At 39.0% G+C, this 25,331-nt stretch overlaps 1 protein-coding gene across 6 annotated transcripts in view; it reads right to left on the bottom strand.

Moving 5' to 3' along the window:
- The window catches only part of LOC108719599 (protocadherin Fat 1), a 144,477-nt gene that overhangs the window by 70,276 nt on the left and 48,870 nt on the right, over nucleotides 1-25,331 (bottom strand). For all 6 annotated transcript variants that reach the window (XR_005966765.1, XM_041589045.1, XM_041589041.1 and 3 more), the window contains exon 3: nucleotides 12,040-12,354. Coding sequence is in view for 5 of the 6 variants with exons in the window: in XM_041589045.1 (XP_041444979.1) it covers nucleotides 12,040-12,354 (315 nt within the window). In the remaining variant the exon portion in view is untranslated. The remainder of the gene's footprint in view (nucleotides 1-12,039; nucleotides 12,355-25,331) is intronic.

Genomic DNA, 25,331 nt, shown 5'->3' with positions numbered 1-25,331 from the left:
ATACAGTGCTAATTCACCTTTGTAAGAAAAGTTCAGTTATTCCCGCATTTAGCCATCCCAAATCAATGTCAGAGACAAAAAACTCAATCCGGAAATCAATGCTAAGTGCAAATTTCTCTTGTGTGACTAAAAGTTATTGGCAAGCCACATAAAAATAAAGAGCTTTTTCTTATCAGTGCATTTATTCCTAACAGATACAAAGGCCCTTTAAAAAAATGTTTTTTCTTTTTTTTTAACAAGCAAAGCCACCCCCAAAGTTTAAAAGGAATAAAGACACACAATAGGGTAAGCTGCATACATACCCTTGTGTTTTTATGTTCTTAAAAACATACTACTGAGTTTGTTTGTGGGGGAGAAGAAAACACTCCTCTGGGTTTTTGACACATAAGGGTGGTGGCACACGCTGCGATTGGGGGAGATAAGTTGCCCAGTGACAAATCTCCTCTTCTTTGGACAACTAATCTCCCCAAAATGCCTTCCTGCCGGCTCGAATGTGAATCACCGGCGGGATGGCAACCGGATCGCTCCGTGTGCCTGCCCCCCAGGAAATTTACATTTTAGCTGGCGGAAAGCAGGGGAAGGCAGATGGGGGAGATTAGTCGCCGCAAAGTAGAGGAGATCTGTCGTCTGGCGACTAATCTCCCCGAATCTGCCCGTGTGGCCAGACCCTAACACTCTTACTACACCCTGCGTTTGAAGCACTTACCGATCCTAAGTAAAAAAATTAATTGAACACAAATAGATCCTTTAAAAACCATCCTTAAAAATTAATTAGAAGAAATTAGCAACTACGCCTTCTCTAAAGAAAAATCCTAATTTATTCTGGAAGATATGCAAGAGACCAAAGATCTATATGTGGTATTTCCCCTGCAGACAGCCTTATTTATAGACAATCATTGGAGATCCAATCAGACACAAAGCTTTATGGCGGCTACACATCATTGTGCAAATAGTCTGAGAACTTTAATCCTCCATATTTTCTAAACTGCCAGTGACAGACACAGAGGAACCAATGGCTCCAGAGGCGAACAAGGGAGGATTTGCAAGGCAGTTTTGCTGCAATCTGGAAATTGATTTTAGGCCAGTCTCGGCATTTCCCAAGGCAGAAATTACTTTTGTGCTTTATGTTTCGATTGCATCGGGGACAACAATTAAAGGACCAATGAGCTGCTAAAACGACAGGGGATAAACAAACTGCCAAACAGGTGGATATGCCATTAGCAAAAATGAAACAATATGAAAATGATTATAGAAAACCTTATCTGCTGCCAGAAAATAATAAAAAGAAACCTTATGCCATGGTTGTAAAAAAAAAAAAAAAAAAAAAAAAGTAAATGATATATGGCTTCAACCAGGCAAAAATAATTATCTTGTTAAAATGTAACAGACCTTCTCTTCACCTCTGTCAAAGAGCTATGTTCAACTTTAAGTTTAGAGAGGGGCCCGTGATAACTACACCCCCATCGGAGAGAGAAGCAGGAAATTATATTATTTACAGATATCTAACCTGGAACCTTTCAGCTATAATTGCACTACAACTCCCAGTATCCCCCTGACACTCTTTACTAAAGTCACACCATGGTTTGCGGCCAGGTGACCACTAAATACTACCAACTAATTGGCTTCATGGTCAGACTGGCCTACCAAAGGATTTCATGGTAGACCAAGGTGCTAATGGTTTAAAACATAGGAGAATTCCCATCAACCCATCCTTATTTCCACCATGAGCCTATATAAAAACCCTACTCCATTTGGCACTACGTATATCTAATTGCGCTGATAGTGGGGCCCAGTGTGACAGGTTCTCTGGTGGGACTGACACTGATCTGCAACAGGAATGTCATACCTGCAGCCCTTCAGCTGTTACAACTACAACTCCAAGCCTTTGGCCATCAAAAGGATGCTGGAAGTAGCAGTTTTATAAAGGCTGGAGCATGTAGCATACCAGATATACCAGCTTTATGTTTCACTTCTACTAGACAGAACCCCTGGCTTCTGCATTTACAGACCTGAATACAATCCCTATCTTTGAAGTGCCACTTGAAGCCAAGGGGTTAGTAGCAAACAAGCATCACATACAATAAGGACTATGGGGATGGCAATATTCCTTCTTTATACATTATATGGGTTAAAAGCCCATGTGACCACAAACATGATTTTGCTTTCAAACAACCTGTCAGCAGAGTACACTGATCCAGCAGGATAACATATCCCGCTTAAGTAAAAGCAAAACAACAGATGCCACAATGAATTATAAATACCCGGATAGCCCTGACACCAGCAGATACTAAAATTAATATGCTTATCAGGTATAGTTAACTGAATTTCCCCCTTATGGCCCTCCACAAACTTCCAGATTTTAAAGAGACAATATACTGACCATTTGTGACTTTAACAACAAAATTCTATATCTTTTCCTGCAACGTAAAACTTCAATAACACCTGATTAAATTGCAGCTGCTGCTGTACCAGTTGCGGATTTCCGGCTTATGGACAGGGCTTATTTCATGTAACATGTCTTGGACTACAGAAGGAAGAAGCACAGCACAGAAGCATATTTCCAAGTGCCAGCCTTCCATTCCTAGAATAAATTAAAGTGCCACGTTGTAAGTTCACATGAAAAAAACGGTTGGCCAGGAATTTATGTTCTGCTGCGGCACATCAGCTCAGAAGGCTTCGGCAGTAGATGTTGCGCTCACTCAAGTCGACATACATTCCTTTAATTAAAAAGGGGGAAGTTGATTTCTTAGGACAGGTGGCAATTACACGGGTTAAAATAAAAAGGCACAACAACAAGTCTCTCATATTTCTGATTAACAGCACATTAATGCTCACTGTGCTACACTGGGTGCCCTTTAGCCTCATTCTGGATTAAGGAGATACCATAACATCAATATAATTACCTCTAACCCTTAACTCTAGATATAGAAACTGTATATTTAGTAGCCATTTCAGAATTATGAATGGCCAGATGGTTTTGGTTCTGTGTTGATGGATGGCTTTGCTATACATATCACACTTCTATGAAAGGGGCACCATAACTACAACTTCTGTATTTACCAGTATTTTGGACATCAACTGGAATCAAATCATTAACTATGAGACGTCCAACGCTCCCACTCTCTCCACTAATTTCATTTTTATTTAGGAGCATTTTCTGCAAGGCAATACTTTCCCTTTACATGTGATTAAGTACAGACTTTTATATAATCTTTTATATGAGGTTTTAATTTGGTCTAGTGCTTGCATTTATAATGAAATTTCTACTTAAGTTCTCACAAAAATCTCTCCTACTCATAAATAAGAAACTGCTAATTACCAATTCCCAATAAACGTTCAGCTAATTTTCGAGGCTGACGAAGTAACGAAAAGAAGTGAAAATTGATCTTCCTTTCGCTGGTAAGCATAAAGCCTAAATTACAGTAGGAAGGTGCAAATAAATTACAAAGCTTTGCTAAGAACTTAATGAAATCTTTATAGAGCTGTTAATGTGCAAGCAGAGATTATTGGGGAAAATGATTTTGGCTTGCCAGACTAACCTACTTTTAGAACGTTCACAAATGTGTGCTTCCAAACTGTCATGTTCACTGCTCCAGCAATAATCACCTGACCAGCGACTGCCCCAGCATGACTACTGCAATAGTCTATGGAGGGGTATTTTCAAACATTTCACCCTTTGCCCACAAACTATAATTCCAGCGTTCAGAGAAATGTGACATAACCATTATTGGTTCTTATTGAGCAGAATTTAGTGAAAGCAGAACTTTCACTCACTTTCCTACATTCACACCAGGCACAATTACTCTGTTTCCAATAAACATTAAGCCTTTACATCTTCCCAATTTTGCCCCTGATAGTTAGAAATGATTAGATACAGTTGTAGCATTCACCATAGATAGCAATGGAAATGGTGCTGTTCTATAAACCCAAAAAATTCATTTATGCTCAGGGCACTTTTGCAATTTAGCTTTATTATTATTTTTAGCAGCTTCTGGGATATTTGAATTACTGAACTAATAACACCAGGCTTTCGGCTCAACAGAAAGTCAGCAACCTTAGGGTTAACTGAATACAGAAATGATACGATAGTTGGTGGCAGATTTATTATTTTTTTCAATTGCAAGTTTTTCTAAACTTGATTATGAGTTTTTTCCACAATCGTACTTGTTTCTTGAATAACTAGCACATTCATGAAATAAACTGGAATCAAAAAACCTTTGGCATGAAAACTGGATTTCAACAAAATAAAGCACTGTTACAAACTCAACAGTTTTAAAAAAACATAATAAATAAATTAGCTTGATACCTTCCATTGACTTCTATAGAAGCTCACCAGGTTTTCATTGCCCAACTTTTTAAAATCCGTTTTTTGGGATATTATTTTTCAACTGATAACAGAAAACTGAATTCAAAAAAGATCAATCGCACTTTTTTTTTTTTTGCAAAAAAATTCACAAATCCCAGAAAAAACACAATGTAGAATTTTATACAATTTGCCTATTAGGGTCCTTGACAATGAACTTCAGAGAGTTCTATTGAGCTGAAAGCCTGGTATTGGTAGTGTAAAAACAGAAATGTACGAGGCAAAAGTGATTTAAATATAATACAAACTTTCACCTGTCTGAATATACCAAAGCCTTTTCTGGGAGATGAAGCAGTGATATAAGGCACTGCAAGGAGGTCAGAGGTATTAACAGGTACACATTTGAGGGAGCTTTTTCCAACGGATCTCATATGCACAGATTTTATTTTAGTGACAGGCACTGCCACATGAATGCACATCCTAAGAAAAATAAAATCAATTATTACTCTGGTCAGATCTGCTGTGTCGCAGGAAAAAGCATACTTGGACTCTCTGAGATATAAATGCATTTTTAAAGAACAGAATCTACGTCAGGTGTTTATTATAGGCACATACAAGTTATGAGTTGCCTAAGTGCAAAAAGCTACATTCTTTAGCTGGCCATGCAGGAGACAATATAATCGTACAAAACAAAGTTTAATGTGATTTTCGGACTGTGTGTAGGCTCCAAATAATTGACCCGACCATTTTTGTACCACGACAATCGGCCATTTAGACTACTATATCCAGGACTTCTGTAGGATTGTTGTCTGGCCAGAACATTACCTGATCTGTTATCTTTCCTACTTTAATCTTAGATTCTAATTGTTAGCTTTAGATTGTTGCATTAAAAAAAAAACATCAGGAATGTTCGCCATAAGACAGATAAAATCTGAATGTGTATGGCCAGCTTTACTTTACCCATAAACTGTGGAACCAAGGTCAGTGATCCCTCTTTGCAAGATCTCATGGGCTGTGACAGACTGGGTCCCTGCCCACCTAGTTTAATTTGTACTGCCGCATGTAGCAATCCCAGGTATGGCATGTTCTTATGATTAGTGATAGGCAGGTCAGGAAAGACAACCCGCAACCAACCCTAACCTGAAAAACTTGTAACCGCGCCCAACCCTAAAATGTTGCCATTGTAGGGCTGGTACCCACATCTTATCACCTCTGGTTCCAAGACAGGGACTCTTCGTGTGCAAAAGAGGAATGTACTTCCCCCAGTATGACCCACATCCAACCCTAACTTGCAATGGTCAGCCAACCGAAACCCGCCAAACTAGCGGTAAACCCCCAGTTTCCCTGGCGTTTCAAGTGACACATTGAAACGGGTTTTGCTCAAGACATCCACAAATGCTATTGTCCAAAGACCACACTGATCAAAAGAAGGCTATGGCCAAGACCAAAGAAGAGGTTCAGTCTGGCTGGTAAAAATGATGCTTGATCTCAATGTTATTAATAGGTAAAATATATTTTATTCCAGAATATTCCCTACATATTGCCCAAAGCTAATGGCAACTGAACACATTAAATGAAAAGCAAAACAAAGCACCTATTATTATTTTTCCCAGCACATTCCTGTTAAACCCAATATATATATATATTTGGTTCGGACCCTACATCAATAGCTGCCATATACAAATATAAACAGAATTTCCCTCACTGTCCATGAGAACTTCTCCACAATCAGCAATTTGTTTGCAGAATCCATTTTAATTTCCCCAGTAAATTGTCCTTGCATGTACATAGGTTTACTCTCTGCATATTTGCATTCCGAGTGTGATGATTACCAAGATAAACAGAAAATCCAATTTATTTAAAGTAAAGCCAAGCTTTTCTACAAGTCAAAAACACAGGCAAAACAAATCTGTTCTTTATCTGCCGGCGTCAGACAGTTAATCGTTTTATGTGTGCTACAAAACTTCTCTGCATACGGGAAAGATATATTTTTGTGTAAAAAAATGAAAAACACATGAGAGACAAGCTTAAAAGATGTTGTGCCTTTCATGTTATTTGTAAGAAACGAGAAGACAAACGTACCTGTTAATTGCAGCTATCATTTAGAAGCAGCTACATTTTACAACATTAGGGCTCCTGACAACTCAATGGTTCCTTTTGTGATATTATATGCTTGCATGATAGCTAATTTCCATAAAATAGTATCTGAAACTGTCACCTGTTAAAAGGACAGCAAACAACCTTTTTTAAATATAATCTCAATAAATAAGGTTTATAAAAACAAAAGGCAAAAAGTATATGTATGTTTTGTTATTTCTTGAACTAAAAAAGAAACTGAAGTAAATTTCACTTCAGCACTTCCTGGTTCTGCAGAGCCAATGTTTTCAGAGGAGAAATTATAGTAAAATAAATTATCAGGGCACCGATAAGGCCACTGTATAATGAGCTGCTCCTTATCTCAAAGTCTAAAAATACTGCAGCTTAGGGCTTGATTAGGCAGAACACATTAACTCTAACTTTATAGGGGTCGGTAGTGGGAATGAGTTTAGGAAGTAACAATTAGTGCTCTATATTGCAAAAACATGTTTTTTTGGATTAATTTGTATTTTATGCAAAGGTGTTTGTAGCTATATACTGCTCCTTTTAAGCTGACAACTTTTTACAGGGAAGCCCCAGGTTATATGCCATAATAGGGATGCATAAAACCCTGTAGTTGGGGGTTTGAGCAAATCTCCAAATTTTTAGGAACAGATTTTGTGAAATGCCAAGACATCAGTAAAATTTGCTGCAAATGTATCAGCTTTTTCAGCTGTGCACAGCTGGAAAAACCCAATGCATGCGCAGTAAATGTTACTGTTATGTTACTGTCCAGATTTGGTTTGATCAGGCTCTTGGAATTGACCAAATCCAGCTCAAGGCTAGAATTAAGTCAAATCTTGAACTGAATCTGGGATTTGGTGCATCCCTAATGTTTAGGTTTGGCAAAGGGAAGGTATTTTTATCCAGAGGTAAACTGGAGAACATGACATGGGGTTCTCTCCCATTCTGATAGATGCAATTCCTAGAGATAGATGCAATTCCTAGAGGGCTCTAATTTGCCTTTGTGTACACTATTGGGACAAGTTTCGATGTACAGCATGGTCAGTGCAGTACACCACCTACCTCAGGTAAAGGGTAAAACATATTTTCCATCTCTTCTGTTCAGTAAATACTGTGTTTTTCTAATAAACAGATTCAGAAATGTCTTTTATTTGTTTGGAATTTTTCAAACAGAACATTACACATGTTCCTACTCCTTTCCAAGCTAAACAGGGTGCATGGGAGTTGGAAATAGATGTAACTCGACAAGTTACATTTCATAAATATTATATTTTGTCGATTCTGTATGTTTAGATAATGACAATTTTGGAATTCCCAGCTGTTTATCTTCAGTGGAATCTGTTTTTGCTTTGTTCCGTTGCATATGTTTGGCAAGCGACACACTTACACCGCTCCGCTACTGAAGTTGCTGTGAGCACCAAGCAGAAATAAAACTAGAAATAAAACTAGCCCCAGGCATCACTGCTGACCTTATGACTATGTCACATTGGCTGCTTATAAACTGAACCGCTACTGGCCCATTCTTCCTGGAAATTTTTAGTGTAAAGGTCATCTTCTCTGAAAAGGCAACTTTAGGCTAATGGCACAACTGGTAATTTAAAAGCATCAGACAACTACTTGTCGCTGCTTCCCATAACATAATTCTATCTATGGCAAACATTGGTGGCGGCGATAGGAAGGCACTAGTGATGTGCGGCCTGGCCGCCACCATTCATAATGCCATAATGTCATGCATGGGTCCATTACTAGAGCCGTCACACTGAGTCGCATAGAGTTTGAGTTGGGAGGATCGAGTTAGGGTCTGGTGCGGGTGGTATTTTTGTTGGTCTAAAAAGCACCATTCAGAAGCACCCACTTTGGTTCAACCAAGTGCTTCTGCCCATACCTTTCCATCTCAAGAAGCATCAGATAATTAAACTAATTTTGATTGTCACTGTTCTACCTCAGTGGTCATAATGCTATGTATATTTATATGCAAATACATCTTCTATACCGTGACCCAATGACATCAACAAACATATATACATTGGATAAATGCGTATTGAATTGCTAATGCCGTTCTGTAAATACATGTATAATAGGCTAATCAGGACAGGGGAATGATCCCTCCTTATTTAGATGTACAAAGAGACAAAGAATCAGTTTGGCCGCCACCATTCATAATGCCATAATGTCAGCCATGGGTCCATTACTAGAGCTGTCACACTGAGTCGCATAGAGTTTGGGTTGGGAGGATCGAGTTAGGGTCTGGTGCGGGTGGTATTTTTGTCGGCCTAGAAAGCACCACTCAGAAGCACCCACTTTGGTTCTACCAAGTGCTTCTGCCCATACTTTTCCATCTCAAGAAGCATCAGATAATTAAAGTCATTTTGATTGCCACTATTCTACCTCGGTGGTCATAATGCCATGTAAGCCTACAGCCTAAGATACATCTTGGCATAAAACATACTCCATGATATTTGCTGTGCAAGAACCTAGCTTCATCCGGCCAGTCTCCACCTTTGCGGCAAACATGAACACCCTTAATTTTTTACATATTTCTGACACTAACGATATTCACTGAACAAAACAGCTGAAAATATCAAAAAATAAATAAAAAAATCCTTTCCAGTTTACATTGGTTACACAATTGACAGCAACAACTACTATCACCTATCTTTTCAGAAGACAAAATAAGATGATATTGTGCCATTTAACTACTATGTAGGAACGACATGAGTGACCTTTAAAAAAAAATGTGTTCATTTCTAGAGCGGCTCCGGACTGGCGAGAAACATTTAACACTTTGGTGTGCTTGTGGGAATGGCATTCTGAAACCTTCTGTAGCTTTTCCACACAAACTTTGCAAAGGTTAACTGCTAAAAAAATAAACTGTATACACAAATATTACCCTAATTCAACACAAGGTTGGAAAGAATTTATCATTGGAGTTCAGATATACATCATTGTATAAAACTTCCATGGCCATAGGTGGGATTCTGGAAGTTGTGGTCCAACAACAACTGGAGGCCCTCAAGCCAGGAATGCCTGCTATTGATACAGGCAAAGGATCTATATCCGGCATGCTTGGGGCCTGTGGTTTCTGGATAAGGAATCTTTCCATACTTTAGCCTTCTAAAAATCATATACACTGTAAATATTACATAAACTCAATAGGATTGTTTTGCCACCAATATGGATTCATGCAGCTTAGTTACCATTGAGTGCAAGATACGGTTTTATTATTACAGAGAAATATTAAATCATTTTTAAAATGAGAATTATTTGCTTAAATTTGAGGCTATGGGAGATGCCCTTCCTATAATTCTGAGTTTCCTGGATAATGGATTTCCAGATCCCATGCCTGTACAAAATCTAAATATTTCCTGTTTGTTTTTCCCTTACACCCTTCAAAGCTTGGGGACCAGTTCAAATGAACTTCAATATTGTAAAACTGGTCCTGAACCCATGTGACACCAGGCTAAGCATGCTTGTATAGTGGGATATTCCTCCATGAAATAAGCCTTTCCAGCTTCTTTGTTATTCTAAAGAAGTTTATTTTGATGCTAACAGGGCATTAACACTCTGAAAGAAAACACTCTATACAGCTTACTAGGTTCTACCCCATCTCCCCCTCCTGCAAGCAGAAAATCATTTGCACTTCAGAAAGCCATTGTGTGGGTAACTCCAAGCACTTGGCTTAATGATATTTATATGCAAATACATCTTCTATACCATGACCCAATGACATCAACAAACATATATACATTGGATAAATGCGTAATGAATTGCTAATGCCGTTCTGTAAATACATGTATAATAAGCTAATCAGGACAGGGGAACGATCCCTCCATATTTAGATGTAGAAAGAGACAAAGAATCAGTTTGTCCGCTTACGCAGAGTTTCTTGGTACATGATACACTGTTGGTTTCAAGCTATATAAGGACAGGCCAGACGCTGGCAAGTGTTCATCCCTTCTAATAACACATACATAAATACTCTGTCTAAACACTGCTCAATATTGTAAACCCCCTCTCTATATTAATCTTCTTTAATAAGTCATATTATGTAAATGTCTTATTTTTCATCAGAATGATAGCTGTATGGGATTAAGGATGCCCTGCTGTAAATTATAAGGAAATTAAAATTAACAGGGGAGTGCCCCTATCTATTATATAATGGATGCTAACACAATCTGGATACCCTTGCAGCAATTAACTGGCAGAAGATACTTAAAGGGATTATGTCATGGTTTGTTTTTTTATCCTTATTAATTACACTGTTTACACTGCAAATAATTCACTCTACCATGCACAATTTCATTCCTAACACAAGTGTATTTTTTTTAGTTGTAATATTGGTGTGTAAGCAGTCATCTCAGGTTATTTTGGCTGGTCATGTGCTTTCAGAAAGAGCCAGCATTTTAGGATGGAACTGCTTTCTGATAGGCTGTTGTTTCTCCTACGCAATGTAACTGAAGGTATCGCAGTGGGGTATTCATTTTTACTATTGAATGTCGTTTTTACCGGGGAGCCATTATCAGGTTTCGTTCCCATTGGTCTGCTGGTGGTCTGCTGAGGGGGGGGGGGTGATATCACTCCGACTTGCAGTGCAGCAGTAAAGAGTGACTGAAGTTTATCAGAACAAAAATCAAATGACTGGGGTCACCTAGGAAACTGACAATATGTCTAGCCCTGTGTCAGATTTCAAAATTAAATTTGAAAAAATCTGTTTGCTGTTTGGAAAAACAGATTTCAGTGCAGAAGTCTGCTGGAGAAGCACTATTAACTGATGTGTTTTGGAAAACAAACAATATGTTTTCCCATTACATTATCCATTTGAAGTTGTATTTTGGCAATAGCTGTAGAGGTTACACATTGTAAATCCTTGACTAGTACCCTTATATATTTTAGCAGGAGATATATAATGCCTTAGACGAAGGATAGTGCTACTACACGGCTATTTTTGGCCTCAGTACAAAATGCAGGTAGAGAGTTGTGAATCTCCAGTCCTGAGTGATACTAAAATATGGTGTTTCAACCCTATAAAATCATTCTGCAAATATGGAGACAAAATAGGGAATAGGTCAACATGTTACTATAAGTAAAACAACACAACAGAACAAAAAAAACAAATATGCAATCAAAAACCCAATAAGAACAGGACAATGGCTTAACTGTACTTCTTTAGAAAAAAAATCTCAATTTAAAGGAACAGTAACATGAAAAAAATGAAAGCATTTAAAGTAATAAAAATATAAAGCAGTGTTGCCCTGCACTGGTAAAACTGGTGTGTTTGCTTCAGAAACAATACTATTGTTTATATAAATAAGATGATGTGTAGCAATGGGGGCAGCCATTCAAAGGAGAAAAGGCTCAGGTCACACAGCAGATAAATTCTGTAGAACATAATGGTGTTCTCCATTATCCACTATTTAACCTGTGCCATATAGCCTTTTTTTCAATTTCTGCAATTGCTCCACAGCAGCTTGTTTATATGAACTATAGTAGTGTTTCTGAAGCAACCATGTCAGTTTTACCAGTGCAGAGCAACACTACATGATATTTTCATTACTTTAAAACACTTTAATTTTTTTGGTGTTACTGTTCCTTTAAGTTGGGGGCCTACTGTTCAAAAAATAACTATTTTCACAAACCTGTTTTAGGATTGACTGCAAAAAATCCTTGAGGGTTCCCGGTGGAGATTTTGTATGTTAGCCTGTCGCTGGAACTGGAGTCGGGATCAAATGCATTGATTTGCACCACGGATACATCCTTTGGAGAGTTTTCCATGACTTCTGGGTAGTACACAGGTTCCACTGTCTGAGGGGCATTATCATTAACATCTTCTATTTCAATGTATATTTGAATGAAGGATGAAAGGGGAACAACACCCCTATCTGTTGCATAGACGCTCAGCCAATAATGGGAAGTGGTTTCGCGGTCAAGATTATCGGTAGTCCGGATAATACCTAGAAAAATACAAATTAACATGGTTACATGTATACATAACTAGTCAAAATGTTCAAGCTACATCATACATAAATATACAACAGAATATACCAGTTGTCTGTTATGAATACAAGCTATATAGATCAAGATTATCCCTATGTATAGCTGTATGTGTCAGGCTGTGGGCCCTTCCAACAACCTTGTACAGAAACTACATAGCTACTAGGAAGGTAGGGAGAAGTTTTTTCTTAAAGTGGACCCAGACACAAAAATCTGTATAATAAAAGTCCTTTTCAAATGAAACATGAAATTTCTATTTTTTATTAAAGCATTCATAGCTGTTGTAAACTCATTTAAAAATATAAGCTGTCAATCAAATATTGTCTGCCCCTCCTCTATGCCTAGATAGAGGCGGGGCAGACAATTGGTTTCACTTTCCATTCAGCACTTCCTAGAAGTCACTGCTCTCCACATATTCTCCCGTTCTCTTCATAGTAGGACTTTGAATATTTTTTTTGGGCGATGGGTAGCCTTTAAAAAAAAAAAAACTAAAATACTTAGCCTACAAGATATTAGGAAACAGAGCCTTACAAAAAATAGACTGTCACTGTTAATGCTTGGTGCTGCTGTACCATTGCCTAGATGCAGCAGCCCTATACAAGCAAATATGGGCCCCTGGATCTAAGGCTTTGGTTATGAATGGGGATAAAGCGGATGGGACAAATTTGCTCGCCACTGAAAGGTCAGACATCTCCGTACTCGAATATGGCCACTCTATATCAAACTGATAGTTCAGTCCCGTTTGCTGTCCTGGGGAACAAGACGTGATACAAAAGGGAGTAGCAGTTTCTTCTAAGCAGCAAATTCCCTTTCAAATATTCTTTTAAATATTTTGGAAATCTGTTGCACTTAAATCATTTGTGAAGCCCACAAAATACTGTTCGGTATTAGAGAGATTTAAGCTAGTTCCCCCGGATTAAAAAAAAGCCTAAGGATGTTTAAAAGCCTTCAAAGGCTAAGAATTAATCAATAACTGTTTGATTTCTGGTACCTGGGACAGGAAGATAAAGAGCTTATGAGAGTCTATACAAAGAGCCCAAACATATCTGCAAGGGCTGCACGAGCGGCAGAGGAGGCCTTCAAAGCTCTGGGAAAATATGTAGGAGGTCTGGGTCCCCCGGCACATTATTTACAAGTCCGAGGCAGCTCACACATTTCACTTTTCATCATACAATGGCAATAGCTCATGAAACAAATCACTCTTAAAAGCAGCGAGGCCTATTCCAAGCATAGGGCTTCCAACCTATAATAATTCAGCTATTGCTCTAGCTGGGTACTAGGAGTTGTGTTTCAACAAAAGCTGGAGGCTTGATGGATGGATTTAACATTACATTTAATTTATAACCATTATTGGTTGATCAAATCTACTATTCACAAATATAAAGGAGATTCAACGAAAAGTTCTATGAGGAGCACTACTTTACAGGGACCCGAGGGTTAACTGGCCAAAGGGAAGCCCTCTTCATATGGAAAGCCCTGTCTTATAGATTTAGGTCACGGCATAGATCCAGCATTGTCCCAGTCCTCTCGCTCAGTTCTAATAACAATGCTTTTCTTTGTAGGGTTTATGTGCCCTTTAAAGATAAATCAAAAGCATCATGCAAAAGGCACACTCAAATTGCCAGCAGCGCAAACTACAGGATGACAGGAAGCAATGATGCAATTAGGATCTACTGAAGCTGCACCTCAATTCAACAGGTTATTTCCAGTCCAACAATCCTTTTGAGAGGAAAAAAAAAAAAATCAGCCGGCTTCTGCTATGAAGGTCCATGATAATAGTCACGGCCTATTTTTATTTATTTTTGGAAGGGGAAGAGAATTTGAGAGGAAGAACACTTGCCTATCAGGCATCCTGTTGCAGCTAAAGCGTATTCATACACACACATGGGGCAGGACCTGTTATCCAGAATGCTCTGAATCTGGGGTTTTCCAGATAACGGATATTTCCATAATTTACTTTCCATAAATCTTCATACCCTACTAGAACATTTGGGGGCAGATTTATTAAAGTTCGAGTTGTTTTTTTTCACTAAAATTCAAATTTTCAAGTTTGTTTTGCAGCCCTATACAAGCAAACAAATGCCCCTGGATCTTAGGCTTTGGTTATGAATGGGGATAAAGCTGATGGGACAAATTTGCCACCTAAAACCTCTCGAGGTCATGTAGAAGTCAATGGCAGAGGTTCCTTAAACCATTTGAAGAGGTTAACAGCCTGCTTGATGTTTGAGTTTTTTTCGGAGGGTTTTGGCTGAAAACTCGATTCGAGTATTTTTCCACAGAAAATTTTTCGAGGTCATTCGAGGTAAAAACAAAACAAAAAACCTAATAATACTTGACCGTTGATAAATAAACCCCTTAATGAACCCAATAGGTTGGGTTTGCTTCCAATAAGGATTACTTACATCTTAGTATAAAATAGTAGCAAAGTATAGCGTAATAGTATCCCATTACTATTGCCATATTCCAGTAGTCGAGTCACTGGAAAGCAAGATAATTACAGAGAAACAGCAGTAAGATAGCGCTCTCCTTCCACTGAACAATTTTCTGTCATGACACTTTTGTGTTGAGTGTTAACCAAATGGATTGTGACTTCCACTCTAGTAAGTAAGCTGGTAGCCTGGTGCTCCTGTGCTCAGAGCTGGAAATTCGGTGAGCTTTTAACAATCATCTTGACATGCAATTACAACTATCTTCAGTCATTTTCTAATGCCCACCCACAAGAAGTCCACTACACAAACCTAGGCTTCCTGCTCAGACACGGCTTATGTAGCTTAATTTAGAAACATGGATAAACAACCCAGAATTACCAAATCCCAAAGTTTTCTTCAAGATTTCCATTTTGGCAGATTTCATTTGATATTTGGACAAATCATTTATGAAGGATCTGATATTCGGAAGAATCTAGGATGTGGTTATAAAATAGGGATGTTTATCTCGCTTTATAAATAGGATTATAAAAAGGGTCCATTCTAGCCTTTTGGGCAGAGACACGTGGAGATTCGGGGGGGGGGGGGTTTAGTCGCCCGGTGACAAATCGCCTCTTCTTTGGGCGACTAATCTCCCCAAACTGCCTTACCGCCGGCTAGAACAGAAATCGCCTGGCGGGATGGCACTTGGATCGCTTATTTTTCCGAAGCACTCCGAGTGCCATCCTGCCGGTGATTTAGATTCTAGGAGATTCTAAGAGATTAGTCACCTGAAGAAGAGGCGATTTGTCGCCGGGCGGCTAATCTCCCTGAATCTGACCGTGTGTCTCTGCCCTAGAGGCTAAATATACCCCAAAATAGAGTCCTGCGTGGGTCCATTTTTTGGGACCCGAACCAGACCCGTACCCGCAACCTGCAATCCGCACCCGCATTCTTACCCGCTTGGACCCGCAACCCGACCCGCAAGTACCTTCTCTGCAACCCGGACCCGTAACCCGCTGACCATCAAGAATCAGGAAGTGCTGTCATTATAAACCGGAAGTGACATCATCGGAAGTACATATGATCAGGAAAAAAAGAGTAAAACCGGAAGTGCTGTCATTGTGTACCGGAAATGACATCATCGGAAGTGGACGTGACCAGAAAAAAGGACCCGCTGCAGGACTCTACCCCAAAAGACATATCTGATTTCTGGAATTTGGTACAGTGTATGTCTGCATTTAGATTTATATTTGTATGTATGTTTTATGTACAGATATATAGCAGGAAATCAACATGAAGGGCATAATCAGTCTGATCTAACCATCTGGCCCTAGGACAAACCCCGGGTACCAGAGAAGGCCAATACAGAGCTGTTGCTTGTAGAATACATTCACAAACCACATGGTCCTCTGTTGATGGGATTTTCCACCTGCAAAACTCACATCTAAATAGAACCCAACCAGATACAGTAATTTTGGGCCTGTTCATTTACAGGTATAGGATCAGTTATCTGGAAACCCATTATCCAGAAAGTTCCAAAGTATGGATAGTCCATCTCCCACAGACTATATTTTAATCAAATAATGCAAAATTTGAAGAAAAAAAATCATTTTTCTCTGGAACAATATAACAGCACCTAATTACTTGATCGTAACTAAGATGTAATTAATCCTTAAATGGATTGTTCATCTTCCAAACACTTTATTCAGTTCAGTTGTTTTCAAATTGTTCCCCAGAAATAAAGACTTTTTTCAATTACTTTACATTATTTACTTTTTACTGTTTTTCCAAAATCTTAAGTGTAAAGTTTAATGTTCCTGTCTCTGGTGTTTCAGTCTGGCAGCTCAGTAATTCAGGTGCAGGCTCTAAACTGTTACCATTTTGCAACAATTAGTTGATACATTTCTCAGCAGCATCTCTGAAGTATTAACAACTATTGTATCAAGTCTAACAGCTGTCTGTAATGAAACCCAGGGATTCTGCTCAGCAGGGACAAAGATAAGAAATGTATCAACTAAATGTTTCAATTTAGAACAGTTTAAAGGGTCGGCGACCCCCCCTCTCAGAGCTTCTTTAGAAGGTGAAAAATGACACTTTAAACTTCAATCTTAGAAAAATGGTGACAATTAGAAAATATAAATTAATTGAAAAAAGTTGTTATTTCTGGTGATCTATCTTAAACCAACTAATTGTTTGAAGGTGAACAACCACTTCAATGGAGACCATACAATCCAATTGGGTTTATTTCATGTTTAAGTGATTTTTTTTTAGTAGACTTCAGGTATGGAGATTTCAATTACGGAAAGACCCCTTATCTGGAAATCCCCAGGTCCCAGGCATTCTGTATAATAGGTCCAACACCTGTACTCAAATTCCCAAGTATTCACGTCTCCTGGATACAAACCTATAAAATGGCTCGGCCTGCGCTAGCTTTTGAGTTCTGTTATATTGCTGCATTCATATCTAGAGAAAGCAAGCAAGGTGATTATGAAACTAGAGTTAAAAAATTCTCATGGCACCATAAGCATAATTAGAGACCTGAGAAAACAAATGAATGCATTATCTCTTTCCTTTCCCGAATTGGCAAGGAAATAAAACACAAAAGTCATTATTCAGGTAATTTTGCATGTCACAGCCAGTTCTCTGGCTGATTAGTTTTTCCCATCCCGTGATCATAAAGAGGGGAAAATGTGCAGGCAGGAGTTACCAGCAAGAATACAGATTTATATTCACTGAAAGAAACTCATCACAAATAATGTATTCCTATATAGAAAATCTAATAGAGCTGCAGTGACAACTAAAAAAGCACATTTAAATAGCTTATGGCAATACGCATGGGATCTATTAACAGGAATGCTTAGGCTCTGGGGATTTCTAGATAAGGGGTTTTCCATTATTTTTGATCACCATATCTTAAGTCGATTTAAAAGTAAAAAAATATAATGAATAAACACAATAGGATTGTTTTGCCACCAATATGGATTTATGCAGCGTAGTTACCATCAAGTACAAGCTCCTTTTTTTATTTTTACAGAGAAAAAGGAAATCATAAAAAAAATTATTATATGCATAAAATGGGAGATGGCCATACTGTAATTTGGAGCTTTCTGGATATCAGGTTTCCAGATAAGAGATCCCATACTACAGTAATGATGGTTTTCTTCCTATATTTCAAATACTGAGCTTGCTCCTATCACATCCCTTACATTTCCAGGTCTGCTTGTGTGTCAGGTGCTGCACCTTTGTTAGATTAAGAGCCACCCATAAAAGTATAACACGGGAGAGTGCACATTCTCTGTGCATGCAATGAGTTATTGTTTGGCCTTATAGTTCACTACCTATTTGAAAATGTAAGATATGTCCTTATTTAAAAGCAGTAAATTATGCCTTGAATGCTCCCAAGAGCACATGGGAGCCACATCCCTTCTTTATATTGTATTGCCTATGCATTCCCTACTAATTAGGGATGCACCAAATCCACTATTATGGATTTGGCCGAACCCCTGAAACCTACCAAACCCGAATCTTAATTTGCATATTACATAGGGATGGGAAGGGGAAAACATTTTGCCGCATATGCAAATTAGAAATACGGATTACGTTCGGCCAGGCAGAAGGATTCAGCCAAATCCGAATCCTGCTGAAAAAGGCCAATCCAGAAGCAAATCCTGGATTTGTTGCATCCCTACTACTAATAAAGCAACAGTGCTGGGAAACATTAACACAAGTATTCTATAATAAGGAGTTTTATTTGATCTTGCACACAGGACCCTCTGATCTCTTTGTCCCTACATGTTCAATTATTCGTTTTTTGCTCTCATCACATTGGACAGTAATATAGATAACATTTGGGCTTAACATATAAACAGCATTTCTTTCATCTAAGCGTTATTATGCAGGGTCTGTTTTGAAAATCACTATTAATTGCATTCCATGTAGGAATCTCCCCCCCAGCATTACATTCTACCCCAAAATAATATTTTTAGGGATATAGACATATACCTCCCAACATTTGAAAAATGGAAAAAGGGAGAAAAATTATTTTGACCACTACCATTTTATGGCCACACCTCCAAAATACCACATCCTTTTTACAAAATTTGGCAGCTTATAAAACATTTCTATGTGTTACAGGCATGGGACTTATTATCCAGAATGCTCGGGACCAGGGGTTTTCCGGATAATGGATCTTTCCATAATTTGGATCTTCATACTTTAAAGCTGGCCATAGATGTTGAGATTTTTAAAAGATCAGATCCTGATCGTGCGACCACGATCTTCTCAGAACGATCGTACGATCGTACGAATTGTCCATCAACTAAAAAGACCAATTTGCCAGGAAAACAAAGGGGAGCTGCCTGCTTGGCCCTGCAAACATAGATAGATTGCACTGGGATCGACAAAGATTTTTTGACCTGGCCGACCAATTTCCTGACAGATGTCGGCCGAAAAATCGTAAGATGTACGATCGTTCGAATACCACTAACCGCACGATAATTTCGAAGGACTTCCCTAAAATCGGTCGTTCGGCAAGAAGAATCGTCGCGTCTATGGGGAGCTTTAGTCTACTAGAAAATCATGTAAACATTAAATAAACCCAAGAGGCTGGTTTTGCTTCCAATAAGGATTAATTATATCTCAGTTGGGATTAAGTACAAGATACTGTTTCATTATTACAGAGAAAAAGGAAATTATTTTAAAAAATTTGATTTGGATAAAAAGGAGTCTATGGGAGATGACCTGTACATAATTCAGAGCTTTCTGGATAACGGGTTTCCAGATAACAGATCCCACACCTGTATTACAGTTTTGATCATGAAATTGAACAGGGCCGGATTTCATGCTCAGGGCGTCCTTGCATGTGCAAGTTTACTTTTCATTTGGAATAGCCGGCAACATCTTCCAGCACAAGGTTACCAAACTGCCCTGTCACTAGAGACAGTGGGACACAAAAACCAGCCTATGGCTCTGCAGATTCCACTATAGTCAATGGGACATATGTACATGGTGATGATAGTGGGAACTTTACTCTAACATCAATAGTTTATACCTTTAAAAAAAAATTATATTTTTTTCAACTTTACACCAAATTTTGAAAAATGCAGGGTTCACCAAGCATAATGGAATGCGTTTTTTATTAGAGGGCGCAGAACCAATACATATATTTTTTGCATGGAAGCACAAAACACCCATAAGTATGTAATAAAGATCAAAGCATGCATAATGATAATTATGCAGCTCTAGAGCAAATGCCCTTAACTTACGCAACAATTTGTTCCAAGAAATTGGCTTGGAGAAGTAAGATCCATTAACTTATTCGGTTCCACACCATGCATCGCAAATGGCTTCGGCTAAGAAAAAGGTGTTAAGCTGAAAATCCTCTCTTACAGCCCTGCTGCACGCTACAATAAACATTATTTGGGTAACCAACTGAACATTTGTTAATCATTAAACAGCGGACTAGAGACTTGCAAAGCTTTGCCACACAAAGGAATCCAGTGCAGATCTGTCTTGTGTATTATCAGCGAGTACACACACATACACACAAGTTGGTATCCTTATGAATAAACCTTCGCACATTAAGCCTAAATATAAATGACACATTGCTTAAATAAAAAGGAACATATCAAGCCAACATTCAGATGGTTCACATATAGAGCTTTGCTGCCGTGGCCTGAAGCTCTGCATGTGCTGTTGTATCCTCAAACTTTCTGGCAGAATTATGTTTAGAACAGTGGGAAATTTATGCTGGAATAGCTTTAAATGGAGGGAAGAGAGTCCTCTTTGAAGTTTATCATAATGTAGTGTCCTTGTCTAACACTGCACCAGAGATCCCCTACCAGTGGTTCATTAGCAACATGTTGCTCACCAAACCCTTGGATGATGCTCCCGGTAGCCTCAAACCAGATGTTGATTTTTGAATTCCTGGATTGGAGGCAGATTTTGGTTGCAAAATAAACAGGTGTACTGCCAAACAGAGCCTCCTGAAGGCTGCCATTTCATAGAGGCTACCGAATGGCCAATCACAGAACTTATTTTGCACCACCCGGGAACATTTTTCATGCTTATGATGCTACCCAACTTTTTTTACATCTGAATGTTGCTCATGGGTAAAAGCAGTTGGAGACCCCTGCTATACAACAAAGGCAGAAGAGCATTTCAATGGGCCTCAACATCACCCTCAAATCTTGAAGGCTGGAGAAGTGCATATGCTAAGACATATATTTCAGCTCAATAATCAATGTTTGTTTGCTTTGCCATTGAGCTAGCTATACAAGGGATGAGAATCACAGGTGGTGTCATTCAAAACAGATGGCGAGCTACAGTTTTGATATCCTCACGAGAATTTTCATATTACGAGTTTTCATATCCGCAAGAGAAGATGGTCTTGAGCTCTGACATTTCAGAGGAAGTTCCTGTATTTACGTCACTGAACAAACTCCATTTCCAGCACATTACTGGTGTCCATAATACGAACCAGTCTCATTAAGCTAAATATATAAAGATCTCAGTAGTCTTTATAACACTCATTCAAAAGCCAAAGAACAGTAAATGATATCTACAAGTAAAGGCAAAGAGCATGATCAGTGCTTCCTTATCTAATAACACTCTGATAAAAACCTTCCTTTTATTACAGGAAGGAGTCAGTAGAGCTTGACCAGCCGCTGCTCTAGATTTAGCCATGTGCCTTACAGACAGTAGATAACATTCCTGCACCAACTGGTGGAAATCCACAGACATGTTCCTGTACTGTAATTTTTCCTAATAAGTCCCTGTACTCTCTGCATTGCTTTTGGCAGGGTGAGGCATTGTTTAATAAACGACTGTTCAGTTGGGTTAGAATTACAATAATTACTGTAAACTGGGAAAGGCTATAGGGGTAGGGTAAGGTTGTGGGTAAGCGTTTGCAGGTACTTGACATTCACTTAATTGGATGAAATCTTTAAAGGACATTGTCTCTGCTTCACGGTTTTCTTCTCACGTATATGCTACATACCACAGAACGTGCTTGTCCAAGACACGGGTACTACCATCACAGGTAAAATAACCACTGTTTGTGTATATTGGGGGATGGTTATTCTTTCCAGGGAGTCATCTTCATTTTTTTATATACAAGTGGAAGCAGCCATACTGTCCTACCAAATAGATACCGGATAAATCACATTCACATGTTCTTTCCTTTTCCCTAACCTCATTTATCCCTGGATAAAGGACTTTTGTTCTTCTGGTACACACAAGGCTGCTGTGCAAATAAAGTCTTAACTCCAGACCATGGGGGAGATTGATGAGAATATATCTGTATTCCATCCTATCAATATCACAGCACTGAGAGACACATGAGGTTCAGACACAAGCAACAAGAGATCAGGGTTGGAGGCAGGTCCAAGGTTGGCCATAGCAAATAACGGCCAACTCAAAAGCGTATTGGCAAATGTATTAAGCTAAAAAAAAAACCCTGAGAATCCAATGTTGTGGTTCAATGCCAGCACTTCTGTGTCACCTCTGCCCCTAGGAATGAAACTTCCAGTAGGAAATAATGCACTTTAGGGGGACTAATACGTGATGCTAGATATGCAAAGTCTCCATAACCAAGAATGGCAGGATTCCAGAAATAGCATCTAATCGAGGATATAAATATTACGGTCTCTATATTAATGAAAACACTTTGTCTTGCCTGGTACGGCATGAAATGAGATACTTCAATTACAAAGCAAACGCTGTTTCTCACGGTCCCTACTGTCGCTTTCCAATATTTACTGATTCTGCCAGGACGGAACACAATTGGGCAAAAAAAAAAAAAGGTATTGGAAATGCACTGCCTATAGCTAGGGCTATACACATGTTCCAACGAATTGGAGCTGGCGTTAGTGATCAGATAATATGTAACAACAATCTCCTCAGCTGATTGCAAATTGCTTTCAATGGCAAGTTTGCAAGCTGGATTCCTGAATCAGAGCGTGAACATCAGATCAGCAAGGCCAAGTTGCTGTCAGACATGCTGATCGTACTCTAATGACAAACAGAGCGCTAAGACTGGGTGTCACATGGCATCCAGAATTACTTATGCACGCTTCATTCACAAATCCAGTCTGGTTACCCGATCTGGGACGAAAATACTTCCCTGGGACTGATGAGAGGCGGTTGAAGCCTTGTATTCTTGCACTCATCTTACAGATAAACAGAAGCCCCTTCTGTTATGTAGGGTCACCATAGAGGTCCCCAATAAAGAAGCTTTATCAAAAAACACTGCATTAAGGTTTGTTTGGGCCAGGCCTGTCTCAAATCAGCATTCTAATTCATTTCGGTTGAGGTCAAAGTTCTGTACGGACCACTCAAGTTACTCCACTCCCATCTCAGCATTGCCTTTGTATATAGAGGCATTATCACTAAAAACAAGAAAGGGACTCTCTTGCTAAAAAAAAGTAAAAAGCACAGAAATGTCAAAGAATATCTACAATGATGGCTGTGGCTTATATAGCCAATTCTAATAACTAGAAGAGGGGTGCAAATACTTCTGGCCATGAAATGTATACATAATTATTGGAATGCAGTGCGTTTTTTTTGACTTGCCATATACTAATTATCCTATTTTTATTCTGTAAACTTTGTTCAATTATTTTTAGATACCGGTAACTGGTTGTTAACTAGTGCAAACTAGTAAACTAGACTTGCAGGTAATATAAGAATTCAAAATTAAATTCAAAATTTAAAAAACACAGGCAATCACAATACGTTTGCTGGTGAATTGCAACCATTTGAACATTAATACATCAACTCCTAAACTAATGACTCAGTCTTCAAAGAAAAATGGACCCACTTATTGATCGTTACCGAAGCGCTTTGACTGTGACCCAAACAGGAACCCTTTAAACCACAGCAGAAGTCCCACTTTTAAACAAACCCTCAATTCAAAAGGCCTCATTCTCCCACAAAGAGCAGCAACTGTGATTAAGGTTTTGATTTGGATTCCTTGAAGTTTTCCTATCATTACATGGCTGTTACCTACATTATATTGTGCTGCTAATTACTGTTTAGGCTCATTTATAAATCCTGTAAAACGCAGCACAGATCACAAAGCATCCCTATGCTTTAGACACCTGAAACCTTCCATTCAGAATCGGACGAGGCAGCTGATTAAACAGAGTTTACAATAAAGTTATGGCAAAAAAGAAATGGAGGAGAGGCGTTTATTTACCGGTCAGGTTGCTTTAATCAGCAGGATGTTCAAAAATGCTGAGACTGTTTCAGCAAATTCCCAGCTCGTATCAGAAAAAACATGTTTCTTTAACATCAAAGCATGCTATGGCAATCTTATAGTGTATGGCCACCTGTAGGGTCTGGCCACACGAGCAGATTCGTGGGGGATTAGTCGGCCCAGCGACAAATCTCCTCTTCTTCAATCTCCCCGAACTGCCTTTCCCCTGCCCTCCACTGGCTAAAATGAAAATCGCCTGGGGGAAGGCACACGCGGTGCATCGTTTTAAGAAGTTACCCGAAGTGTCCTCGTGAGGGCCTGACCCTTTGGGCAGAGACAAACGTGGAGATTTAGTCATTCGGCGACAAATCGCCTCTTCTTCAGGCTATTAATCTCCCTATTCCCTTCTTCGGGCTATTGAACTGCCATCCTCGTAAGGCAACTTTGGGCAACTTCGGAAAACTAAGTGCTCCGAGTGCCATCCCGCCAGCGATTTAGATCCTAGCCAGCGAGAAGGCATTTCGGGGGGAGATTAGTCATCCCAAGAAGAGGCGATTTGTCGCCGGGTGACTAAACTTCCTGAATCTCTACGTGTGTCTCTGCCCAGTCAGTAAGGAATGCAGAAAAGATTCTTAGGTGCTAATCCTAACCTATGTGTTAATATGCAACAATTAACGAGCGTTCTAAGTTTTGTCACCAAGAACAGTCATAAAGGCAAAATGGAGACAAGCTGCCACTTGTGACGTCACCCTGCACTTAGAAGCTTGATCCAGGCTCCATATAGTTTTTTTCCCTTTTGAGTAATTTTTTCTTGCCTTTTATCTATGATCTGAAATGCCTGTGAGAGCTTTGATTCTGCAGCATTCACCCTCCCCCCCCCCTTTTCTTTTACTGAATATAAAACAACTGCAGGGCAAATGATCTTCTTTCTGAAAAAGAGAAAATTAGAAGACGAAAAAAAGAGAGAAAGAAAAGGTCTTATTCTGTAAAGAGGCACATCCTGCTGCCTCCCTGATACGGCTCAGCTAGACACCTCGTTGGCCAGTCCCCGGCAGGAGCTAATTGTAACAGGGCTAAAAATACAGCATATTATAATGAAAATTGCTGCATCAGGTAGTTTGGCTTTTATTCCACAGCCCTACGGTTGTCTTCATGGTGCTCCCTATACGAATAACTGTGTTGTGTGAATATGAGAAGTATTACTTATGCAACATACATGCTAAATTTAGTTACAGGTATGGGACCTGTTATCCAGAATACTCCTCATACCTTAAGTCTACTAAAAAATTATTTTAAATAAATGATTAAATAAACCCTATCGGCTGGTATTGCT

This window comes from Xenopus laevis, chromosome 1L, assembly GCF_017654675.1.
Source record: "Xenopus laevis strain J_2021 chromosome 1L, Xenopus_laevis_v10.1, whole genome shotgun sequence".
Classification (NCBI taxonomy): Eukaryota; Metazoa; Chordata; class Amphibia; order Anura; family Pipidae; genus Xenopus; species Xenopus laevis.
This window is presented reverse-complemented; position numbering and strand designations above follow the sequence as displayed.